This window comes from Pelecanus crispus, chromosome 14 (genome assembly GCF_030463565.1).
Source record: "Pelecanus crispus isolate bPelCri1 chromosome 14, bPelCri1.pri, whole genome shotgun sequence".
NCBI classification, from domain to species: Eukaryota; Metazoa; Chordata; class Aves; order Pelecaniformes; family Pelecanidae; genus Pelecanus; species Pelecanus crispus.
Window position 1 is genome coordinate 10,233,300 of NC_134656.1, and position 12,453 is coordinate 10,245,752.

At 40.6% G+C, this 12,453-nt stretch overlaps 1 protein-coding gene across 2 annotated transcripts; it reads right to left on the reverse strand.

Annotated features, from left to right (window-relative positions):
- Positions 1-218: 218 nt before the first annotated feature.
- Positions 219-11,785, reverse strand: IFT52 (intraflagellar transport 52). 2 transcript variants are annotated; one of them, XM_075721125.1, is made up of 13 exons: positions 11,631-11,785; positions 10,548-10,635; positions 10,161-10,290; positions 9,232-9,307; positions 9,073-9,144; positions 8,070-8,196; positions 5,805-5,891; positions 5,059-5,127; positions 4,134-4,288; positions 3,015-3,102; positions 1,764-1,872; positions 1,103-1,248; positions 219-516 (listed from the first exon to the last, which is right to left on the reverse strand). In XM_075721125.1, the coding sequence occupies exons 1-13, from the start codon at positions 11,747-11,749 to the stop codon at positions 469-471; spliced, it is 1,314 nt and encodes a 437-aa protein (XP_075577240.1). In that variant the 5' UTR covers positions 11,750-11,785; the 3' UTR covers positions 219-468. The 2 variants fall into 2 exon arrangements, with proteins under 2 accessions (XP_075577240.1, XP_075577241.1); XM_075721126.1 differs by lacking the exon at positions 11,631-11,785 and adding an exon at positions 11,192-11,220.
- Between the last annotated feature and the right edge of the window lie 668 nt (positions 11,786-12,453).

Sequence of the window (12,453 nt, forward strand, 5' to 3'; positions counted from 1 at the left end):
GGATCAGGGTGACAGTCTAGCATATTTTCAGCAGCTCCTGTATTTATGGCTGTATTTTCTTTTCCACAGTTCACAAACCAAAATAACAATCTTTCCCACAGTGCCATTAAGGACTACATGTACACCAGGAGAACCCACAGTAAGCTTTCCTACAAGAAAATAAATACTGGAGCCAGAAAGATGACCAAAACCACATTTTCTTAGTATAAGGGTTTTTTTTTTCATATATTACAAAATTACAGTTTTAATAAAGAAGTAGAAAAATAGGAAATTATTTGGGAAGTGCTTTCAAAATACAAGCACTTCCTCAAAAGGCGTTAATTATCCAAACTACTACACATAAATGATCCAAACATTCAGTGAACTACTGAGACGATCCCAATCAATATACTGAAAACACAAGTTGAAAAAAAAATGGAAAAGTATGTTTTACTAAAAGGTCTATCTCAAACTGGGGAAAGCCAGGTCTCAGTTACCATTCTGGAATCCAGCCTCACTTGTGTCAGTATCATGTTCCTTAGGTAAGGGAAAAGGAGAAAGGAGGAAAAAAAAAAAAGAAAAAAAAAGAATTTTAACAATAGGGTAGAAATGTCAGAGTTTTGTCTTAACTAGACTATTTGAGAAACAGGGCATACTTATTAGTAGAAACAGCTGATCTGCCAATATGTTCCAAACAGACTTTGAAGCATCAAATTTACTATAAAGAATTATTTCAACACAGTACTGTGTGTAACAATGCTAGTTTCACATCTACATTGTAGCATTAGCAAGCACTGTGAACATTCATGAGGGCACACTGCTGTTACACAATGCACCATTAATGAACTGTATTTAGCTGAAATTACTGCAACTACACTTGCATGTATTAATCCCCCAATTAAAATAAATGAGAGACTTAATAAATTGAGCACTACACATTCTATACAGATTAACAGCCGTAAGTATTCTGGATCACACTTCACTGGTCTAATTTATTATACAACAAATGTCTTAACATACCACTGTATCTCTTGCCTGTGACAACTGTAGCTGCTACAAAGATGTATCAGCCTCAGTGCTGATACTACCAACTATTCACTTGTAATTCTGTTATTAAAAATACCTGATTCAGTTTCTTAAACTCAACCACTTGGAAGAAGATATGCTCCAGGATATGCTTGGCATCTTGCTTCTCCTTTGGGAGTTTACTTGTTACTCCTAGGATATCGCCGCATTTTCGTACATAAAACTCCAGGTCATCATCAGTACCTAAACAAGCATCCCAAGGAAGAAGGCAGTTGAATATCACACATATCCATATCAGCTGCGCAAAAAATGTACTACGGATCTCTTTTGTTGTTGGCGTTCTGGGAGATGAAGTCCTATAACTAAGTTCAGCGCACTAGCCATGATGTATTCTTGCAGCTAGTACTTTCTCATCTTTTTTAGATTTAAGGTGTATTTAGAATAACCTTAACATTTTAACTTCAAAGCATAAAAAGATGTGAAATAAATCAGCAAGAGCGCGCAAAGCAATTTATGCACGATATAGGAAACAACAGGCAGAAATGTAATAAAATGTCACATAACAAACAACATAAAATGTCATGGTATGTAAAGTCACATCATCAATTTCCAAGGCCTTCCAACTTCTTAGCCCAGGATGAGAGCAGTAGATTTTCATAAATGAGGACCATGATTTAAAATTAAATATAACAACAATTTTCCTCCAGAAACTTGGACTTCATATATAAATGTGTAAACAATCAGTCTGTTCTGCTTACATTTGTTTGTAATCTCTGCAAGACGAGCTTTCTCAGAGGAAAAAGTTTCATCCAAGTCAAACAGCTCCAGAGGGGGAGGAGGCAATTCTCTAAAAGCAGGTGGAAAAACCTTGAAGAGAAGAATCAGCATGGTTTATTGCCAAATATTTCTCTTACACTTTACAGATCTCTAAGACAACAGCTTTGGACTTAGATTGGACTTGAAGAAACCTTTTATAAAGTCAGAAGCAACTCCAAAGCCAACAGTACAAAGGTACACCTTTTTAAAAATTCTACTTATATTTTGTAAAAATAACTGAATATTCCAAAAGAGTTTAGTCACAATTATGCCAGAATTATCACCTTGCATCACAACTAGACATACTGCATTTGCAGTTTGTTTTTAGTTTTGCTCCATGAGACTGCTGAGATAGCTGAGGTATTAAGCTCACCATAACAGCTCACCTTGGAAACATATTCACACTAATTCTGGTAAGAGTATTTTCTTTTTCATGCAGTCACCACTTAAGCCACAAGTTGGACTTGTATTTTGAAAGAGTAGCGCATAAGACACTACTTTTAGTTGCACCCCTGCAGCTATAAGGATCCCAGTAACAGTAATGTTTCCTCAGTGGCCAATGTAAAGAAGGATGGAGCCATGATGGCAAAACTCAAAGATACTCAAAGATACCTGCCTTTCAAAATACAGCGCCGTGCTGTAGCTTATGTTGCTGCTGCCAGCCCAAATCTCTGCCGGTAAAAGCCTGGCCAGCCCTTGCTGTAAAAGACCAACGCTCCACTTTCTGCCTCCCCAAAGGATATGGGAGATGGAAGAAGAGTGGGACAGACTGGCTCCTCCCCTGGCAGCAGTCAGTGTATTACTTACACAACCACTGCTTTCTGAAATATTCTGAAAAATTATGAAAATTTTCTGAAATATTATGAAAAATTCTGTTTTCACAGCGAAGGCTGAACCCCAGCAGCTCACAGGACTGGGAGCAGCTACTTGGCTGAAGGCTTATATACACAAGGTATTCTGCTGTGGTACCAGATGCTATGTTTTCAAGCTCTGTTGATAAAAATTAGAAGCATAAATAAGTGCTCTTTCCTAAAAGATATTCCCTGTAATGTATTCAACTCCCAAGTGATTAATTATTACAACAGCATTTCTCACTTTTTTTTTTCCTGAAAGAACTATAGAAATGACACACAGAGGTTTTACATGAAACAGAAGGATTCTCCATGTGCTGTATCAGCAAGGAGGTTACTCACAGCTGGCTGGAGGACAGGTAGTGGAGTCTCAAATTGAGGCTGAATGAGTTGGAGGGGTTCGTGCTTCACATTCAGTTGTTCATAAGCTCTGCACCACAGAAAAAGACAAAGTATGAGAGAAGAAATGATACAACAGCCATTTCCACTTGTGTGCAATAAAGGCTATAGAGATGAATTTTTATGAAGACACCAGGGTCATCATTATGCACAGTCACAGCATTAAAAAAATGGGATGTCTAATTTTAGAAGGACCTCAGAGAACTACATATCGGTAATAATTGACTTCTACAGCCAGCAACTTAGTTATAGTTATGACAGAGAAGAAGATAATGATAGGTGGATATATAAGACAATAAAAAAGAAGGAAGTCACACCTCAGTTCTTCAAGCAACTTTTAAGGGGATGAACGTGCATGAGGAAAAAGTGATCCAGTTCAAAAAAAGCAGACTTGGAATTTCAGAAAGGTTTTTCAGGAAGTCCATAATCAAAAGCTATTTTAAAAAGTTATTTGTTATGGGATGAGAAGGGAGATCCCACTGTGAATTCACATCTAGTGAAAATACAAGAAATACAGAGTAAGAAGAAAGAGTGTCCACAACAGAGTGGAGTTTCATGGAACCTGTGTTAAGCCTGCTACTATTCAACGTGTTCATACACGATCTGGATAACAGATGAGTTACAAGGGACAAAACTGCTTGCAATACAAAACTGGTAAAACTGAGCAGCAGATAAATCTCAAGACAGCTATTGGGAAATGCAAAGATGAATGAAATGCAGCTTCAGTAAATGCCAAGTAATTCAGAAGTGGAAAAACAACCAGTTGTCACTCCAGAAAGTACCCATCATCACTGTAGATAGTTGTACTAAAAATATCAGTTCACTGCATCAGCAGTAGTCAGAAAAAAGGAAAAAAACAACATCAGAAACTACAGCTAAGATAGGAAGCAAGAGAAAATATTGCTGTCACACTGTACAAATCAATCTTCTGGTATATCCATATTCAGAATGCTGCCTACAGCTCAGTCCCTTCTGCTCTTAAGCAGACACAGTTAAGCACAAACAGAAAATGCAGAATACACAATGGAAAAATATATAAAAAAAAAAATCACAGCTGCTGACTTGATAACTGAAGGGAGGGCAGTTGTATCCAGCTGATAAAGGGATGTATCAAACAGCTTTGTGAAGTCTCTTGGGTTCTCATCTCCTTCTTGCAGACAGACTCGCAGTTGCTCAGACAGCGCAGCTGTATCTGGGAGCATGGTATAGTCTGAAATCTGAACACACACACACACACACAGAGATACACACACCTGTGATTTAAAAAGACCAACCCATTGACATAGTCTCTTTCTAGTTTGTATCTTACCTAAAATCTCATCTAGAAATAATTATTTCACTCTTTACCAGGTATGACCATTTGCAGTGCAGCTTACTAGATTGGTAGACTGTGCAAACTCTCTTATCTTAGCTGTAGAACTACTTGCCACATGGACGTTGTATCTGAATTTCTGTTAATTATTTAAAACTAAAAGAGACAGCTTACTAGTCAACTGTGGAAGACCGTTGTTCTTTTTATGCACACAGAGTATACAATTTTATCACGTATGATATTTCCAAGTAAAAATAGTGTTTGCGTACATCAGTGAAAAAAGCAGCTAAACTTGGTACACAGGTTGATCCCTACTCATATGCAGAATATCTGCCTTCACTTCATGCACGTTCCTCTTGTTTGCGGGCTCGGAGTGAAGAGCAAACTTATTACGCTGGAACAGCAAATGATCTCATAAACATGGGCAAATTGGTAAGAGACTTTCACAAATGAAACCTGATAATAAATAGCAATCTAAGTCTGACAGAGATACAATACCATTATTTTTTATGCCTAATCCATCTGTCTACTCAATCTCAGACCCTAAATAAAGGGTCTGCAACAACAGCAGCATCCATCTAGCTGTTAACCATTTTGTGCTAAATACATGGTTTGCCAAAACTGGTTCTGCTGGATCACACTATTATTTACTTCCTTGCGATGGATCTCTCTTACCTCAGGGTCCTCCATATCCATCTGGTTTAAATGGATATCTGATGTTGTGAGCCACTGGAAAAGCACATCCTGGAGAAGGGCAAAACTTAATTAACTTCTGGAGGGTCCAAGTAATCTTACATTATGCTTAAACATTCATATTAAATCTATTAAATAACATACCATGAAAAAGAAGAAAAATACGGGTAATAAATATCTAGGGAGAAAATACAAACTTTATTTGTATTTACATATGAAAGCAATGAGTCATGGGAATGACCATACTCTGTACGAGGTGCATACTTTCAGGAACACCTCAGCAGGAAACTCCCCTTCTTACACATAACAGCGTTACATACCCCACTTTGGAAAGTGCGTTACAATCTCCAGGTAGCAGGAGCTATATATTGAATGGTTTATTATTAAGTAGCCATAATCAAGCGCTAAAGAAACTAAGAAAAAGTAGTAGACAAAAAACCTCCTTACTGAATATTTAAATATTACTAACAATAAAGTGGTGAACGGAAAGAGGAAAAGCTTTTCAGAATCCTATAACGTAAATAATAAACTATATCTTTAAAAACTCCTTCCTGTTACTTGTGCTCTAACAAATTCCTCAGATGTTAATATTGGGTTAGAATCTCCATATTGAATCCATTTCATAGCTGTCTTGCTCTAAGATGAAGCTAGTGAGCTTGGATTGCTTTGTAAGTGCTGTGAAGATCCACTAAGGTAGATTTTTTTTTTTTAAGAAAAACCAAACTTACCATGATCTTACCATTTTCTTCTTTATCTAAATATTGATCACTGAACATGTGGGAAGACCCCAGTGCTGCCATCTTTCCACCTTGTTTCTAACAACAAAGAACACAATAGAGCAAAACATCCTTCCAAATTGCAGTTTTAGAAGCAATTGTTAATGCTGTCTAATTACAAAGTGATTTAAAGAAATAGGAAATTTTGGAACAAGGAGCAGCAAAAGCAGTTTCAAACTTGGTAAGCTCACAAGAGTGCAGCATTATTGTAAGAGTATATGCTCTTAAGGCTCATAAATTTATTAAAAATACTGATCTGCATTTCATAAGAGTAGAGAGACAACTGGCTGGCAATAAAAAAATACAGAGAATATCATCCACAATAGCCGCACTTAGGCTATTTTTGCAGAAAAAGAACACTTTTTTTCAATCAACTAAAAAAGGATTAAGTTAAATGAATGCATTATTAACTTCCAGCAGCCCATTCTTCAGTGTTCAGAATGTAAACCTAGAGGCCAGTGACATGCATGCATGTCAATATAGCACATATTCAGGTAATGAGAGAAGGGTTTGGTAATTTTACTATTTGTAGGATAAAATAGAAAATATGCAGGTCATTGCATGTTTAATTTAGCTGAATTAAACATGCATGAAAATGCATTCATGAAACATCTTTGGAATTCTTCTCTATCCAGATTACCCCTTAATCCTTCCACAAGGACATACAAAAGAAATAGTAAGTTTTCAACAGAACAAAAAACACTGTAATGCTCCTTGCACCAACTGTGAAACTCAGAGCGTAATATAACCCTGAACACTGCTGTAATGAATTTGAAGATACGTCAAACAAAGCTCCAGTTTGTTTAACAAATTTCTGATGTTTCGTACTCCATGTTTTGCAAGGTTTTAACCTGAACTCTTGTGCTTTACCTGCAATAGCGTAACTAGGTAGCATCCTGTGCTCTTATCTTCCATTCCTTCACTTTCTGTTGCTATTCTTTACCGTATCTCTTTTTCACTCCAAGAGACCCTGTTTTCCTTCTAAAGAGTTCCTCTGCTCTGCTTGAGAGACAACCTCTGTCTCTGGCTTCATCTTCTACCCTTGTGTCTATAACTTCCTTGAGCTCGATAGGAAAAATGATGCCATCTATTTGACATTCATGCCATGGTACTATATCAAGGGAAGAACTATCAGTATGATGTGTAATGGTTTCCACTGCACAAACCTATTACACTTCAGTGATCAACCCATGCAAAACACTTAATGGAGGTGTAAGCAAGTTATATGGATTTCACTTACAGCATAATTTAGTTGTTATAATTCTCAGAAGAAAACACTCCACACCAATTAGGTGAAGCACATGAGACCCCACATAAACAGGCACGGTCTTGAAACAAGAACACCAGCCAGCAAGGCTATAATCCCAGTAGAGTTAAGGCTTCACATAACTTAGATGACTTATGTCGCAAAAATACAACTCTATCATTAATGCAAATAATTTCAGTATTGTCATGGGTGCAAAATTAGGCATGAGTCTATGGGTCCATGTGATCTATGTGCAAATATTGTGTGGGTGGAGGGATTTTATTATATCTTACTCTGACAGCTGCAGATAAAATGTGAGCAGTAAGTGTACTTGTAAAGTTCACTTCATGCTGCTGTGTTGTCTTTGATTTATGGGGTTTATTTCAGCCGCAACATGGGGGGATGAAGTTGGGCATCCTCAGGAAAAAAATAATCTTCCTACTGAAGATATCAAAACCACAGTAGTGTTAGAAACTCATCTACATATTAAAAAATGTGTTAACATGTTTACTTTTGCTAACAATATTAATTCTTTGTACCCATCAACTACTACTAGATTTCTGATTTTTTTTTTTTTTTTTAATAAATTAACAGGGCTGGACAGGTAAGATAACATAAAAATCTACTGGTTCCAAGCTGACAGTCCTCTTCCTTAACTCAGTATCGCATATTTATGAAGCTAATGATAATCTTACTTACTAAATGATCACTAAAACAGTGGAAAAAAACCCCAAACAATGGAACTCTAAAGAACTAAAAATATGCATCTATCAACCAAAAAAATATATATTCTCCTCTGAACCCCAGGCAAAGAAGTTTTCCATAAAAGGAGGCAGGAGTCACTACGCTCATCTGGAGTTTGCAGGTACATTAAAAATAGAAGTGGGTTTGTAAGTACTCCCAGAAAATACACTCACATTTTCCGTGTGGGGTCGGGGGAGAATGCATGGTTTGTACATGCGGAATCATACCTCATGCTGATAGAAAGCAAGAATAGGCCTGTTGAGCGGGAAGCAGACAGATCCTGTTGATAGAATAGCCACTGCTGGTTTCATCACATTCAGCGTGGCACCAAATGGATACACGAAAGTGAGCGCTCTGCAGGAAATACAGAAACTCTGTAAGTATCTGCATGTATCAGGTAGGCTGGACATATTTATAAAACTCAGTCTGTCTGCCTAAACTGCAAAATGTAATTGTGCACTGGTGGTGGACTACCAAGAGGCATGCTTTTGAACATTCAGATCATTGTAACAACATTTTAGTCTCTTTCTACAGGTTTTTCCAGGTTGATAATTTGCCTTCAAATAAAAAAGAACAGTCTTGATTTCTGTTTGCACACTCCTGTATCTGAGAGTAGGGTAGGAGTATTTAACTCACAGATGAATAAATATTCTGGAGCAAAACTACATGAAATGTTTTTACACTTACATTTTACCTTGTAATCAACCACATGGACATTTATTAGTCTGAAAACTAGCTGCAAGGAAGAATACAAACATTTATAGTTATTTACAGAAAAGCTGTGTTCTTCTCAATGCCTTTTCACTCCTCTACAGCACAAATGGATGGAAAGCTAAAAAGTGCAATAAATGTCTATCTTACCCTAGATTAAGACTCTTTAAAAAGATGTAGAGTTGCTTATGCCTGCAGCCAGACCACTCACTATCTAGAGGTTATTCATATTTACATTGTTTAACAAAATTCAAATCCACAGACAAGGGACATAAAAGATCTGGTCAGGAGAGTAATAATACCCTTCAAAACTTATCACTCCTGCTCCTTCATTGGTTATCAAGCACTACTAAACAGATTCTCCTTTCCAGATACAGCCTTGAGGAGCAAGAAGCTGACATAAGAAACAATTAGAAAACCCCAACACAAATACAACATACTCCTGCTAGATTACAAGCCTGCTAATTCCAAGTTACTCTAAATCCCTTCACATCAGCTTCCTCAAAGGAAAACACTTACTGTGAGTCATGCCCACTTCCATCTTCATCTGTTGTCTCAAGAACAGTTTTTCTTGCAGCTTCACTGATTCCCCTATAAGATGTTGAAAAGCAAAACTTACTGAAAACAATATGGATTATAAGAGTTTACTATAAAGATTTATATACACCAAATATTTACCTATTCAAAACTCCATCAGAGATTAGTGCTTCTTTTGGGTGGTGGTACTTGTAATATACATTTCGTACTACAGCATCTCGAAGAAAGAAAAAAAATAAAGAAATCTACATCTTAGCTGATCAGTATGCTAGATTAGCAATAAAAAGTGAATTTAGCTCTTGGATTCCCTGGGTGTTTGCTTCTAACACCACAAAGCCGGAATATAGCTCCTCAAAGAATTCAGATCAGTCTTCTCTACTGTTTCCTTTCGGACATACAGGAATATATTAGCCCAGGAATATATTTCCAAGTTCAAATAAAAATAGACATCTCCTTGTCTTCTGCAAAGCAGAAGAGGCAAAAGGATGATCCAGTTAAAAGAGTATGTATGAAGTTTTACAAGTTCAAATTCTTTTTTTATACATCTTCCAAAAGCATCATGAATCTAATACTGTTGATGCAAAAAAGGCACAGTCTAAAAATGCCACCAAAAACCCTAAAAATATTTTATGTACACTGAGACACAGTTGGGCTTTTTTCACATTGGCAGTACAAAACTGAATGAATGGCATTTTATTGGTCTCTTAAAGAAAAGTGCCACTGTTTATTCAGGGTGAGTATGAAGTGATTCAATCCATTGAAACGCATGGAAAAAAATGTTTGAAATGAAACTAGAATTAATTTTTGTCAGTAAATACCATTAAAATTGACAACTACAGCAAAGGAATGGAGATGGCCAAGTTGTTACCAAGGTACTATGTCCATGGAAAGCCCTTGGTGTATTCCCTTACTACACTGCCATGTACATGTGGATTTCAAGAAAAAACATCTCTTAGACCAAAAGGTACTTTGTGAGAAGGATCTGCTTGGCTTATACTGACAAAGGCTGAACCCGCTCTTTAGATTTTGCTGAAAATGGAAGAATAAAAGGTATCAGTGAGCCCCATTACCATTATTGAAAATGATCCCATATTCTTCTAACAAAAAGTTAATATTTGTGCCATATCGGGACTCCCCGCCTTCTCTTAGCATCACCAGGATGGCTCCACCATCCTCCAGGAATTTCTTCAGAGCAGAAAACTAGAAGACAGCAAAGATCCAGAAAAAATACACGTGAAAGAAGCTACGCACAAGACTGCAGGCAGTTATACTGAGATGAGGGAAAGTAAATGATTCTACTTGCAATGAACTTGATCCTATGAGAAAAGCATTCAAATTTCAATTGGTGTAAATTCATATAAACCAGTACTATTGCAAAGTCTTCTGTGTTATTTTCTATTTTGCATTAAACAAATCTTGAAACATAACTAATTTGCAAACAGTTATTGACTTCTTACCTCAGCAGCACTGAACTTTTCTCTTGGCCCTGCTGTAATCCACAATTTTACCCCAAACAGTTTCTCAGATGTGATCTCATCTTTTAAGCTATGAATAGATTAATAAAGAGACATTATATTCTTGGATATAGTCCTGCACCACAACTTTATTTTTTTATTTTTTAAAGAACTAGCAAATAAACACAAAGCAAATCACTTCAGTCACTTCACATCCTTTTATCGGGGTTTCAAGTTGACAATTCAAGTGAAAATAATCCTTACAAATGTCAACCCATTAAATAGTAAAGCCCCTCTAACAAGGTACTGTGGCAGATCCAGAGCTGGTATTAACCATCATAGCTGCTATTCAACTTTGCACCTGATGAGCTTCCTCTTACTCTTTTTTTCTTTTTGCTCTGGACACATTTCATAGTGGGCAGATAGGCAATATCAGATGTACAAGTGCTGATTTCTTTTTATCCCAAACTCTAAATCAAGACAGACTCAAAAACCTGTATCAGGAGTTTCATCCTTATAACTCACGCCCTGTCTCTTCCAGATAAGACAGCCGAAAGCTCCAAGGAAAACTACGCACAGCATCCAACGGTGAAATTACAGCTAGTGCCACAGAGTGCAATCACGGCAAAGAAGACATTTTAGCTTACGAAACACATTCTCGAAGACCACTCGGGTACTCCACGCAGACCACAGGCGAATTTCGGGCTCTCTCTAGGGTCTGCAGGTGCCCCGAGCCCAGCCCCGGGCCGCACCGTGGGCAGGCTCAGGCGCCCCAGCCCCCCCCCGGGGCGGGCGGCCGCTCGCTCGGAGATGAGGGCGATCCCTGCAGCCTGGGCAGCCTGGGCAACCTGGGCAGCCTGGGCAGCCTGGGCAGCCTGGGCAGCCTGGGCAGCCTGGGCAGCCTGGGCAGCCTGGGCAGCCTGGGCAGCCTGGGCAGCCTGAGAGGGGCCTCTCCACCAGCTCAGGACGCCTCAGCGCGCCTTCGCTCCCGCCTGCAAAGGGCCCTCAGACCGCCGGAGCGCCGCTCCTCGCCCACGCCAGCGCGCCGACGGGGTGCCAGGAGCTACCCAGAAAGCTGCCCCTCACCTCTGGATCTTCCAGTTGCCGCGAAGCCTTTTGCGCAGGGATTTGTAGCTGCTGGCGAGAGTGAAAGCCTCCCCTTTGGACGCGTTGAAGACGATGGCATTCCGCAGGCCCCTCTCCATAGGGTTACCCGGGGCTACCGCAGGGGATGCCGAAGGACGCCAGCTCTCGGGACGCGAGGCGAACCTCCGACGCTCCTGCTCCCCGGCGGGACCCCCGCAGCAGGCCCGGGGCGGGGGGGCCGTGCCCGCCAAGGCGCCCGGGCAGAGCGGGGGCGGCGGGGGCGGCGGCGGGGGCGGCGGCCGCCACGGCGCGGCGCTCCGCCTAGCAACGCGGCGGCCGGCGAGGCGCATGCGCGGAGGTGGCCGCGAGGGCGGAGGCCGCGGCGCTGGCCCGCTCCACGCCCCGGGCGGGAAGGGGGGCGGGACGGTACCACTGCGGCGGGCTGGGGGGGAACGGGGCTCCGCGCACCGCCCCGCTGGCCGGGGCTCCGCCGCTCGGGCTGGGCCGGGCCCCGCCGCCTCGGCCTCCGGCTGCTGCCCGCGCAGCCCTGGCTCGGGGCAGGGCCGGTCCCGGGCCAGCCCTCGCCTGCCAGCGGCCCGGGGCGCGCCCGCGTCCCTCAGGCAGCAGCACCCGCGGGAACAGGTCTCTGGGCCTTGGGCCCAGGTAAAAGGAGAAATGCCAGTCCTTCTGTTAGCCTAAAGTAGGGACTTTCTGTTTAATTAAAAAGGTTCAGTGACTTTGTGCATGCAGCCGAGTGGCGGGGCACAGCCGCTCTGAGGCACAGCACGAAGCCAGCCTGGCCCCCTCCTGCCCTCGCCCCCCT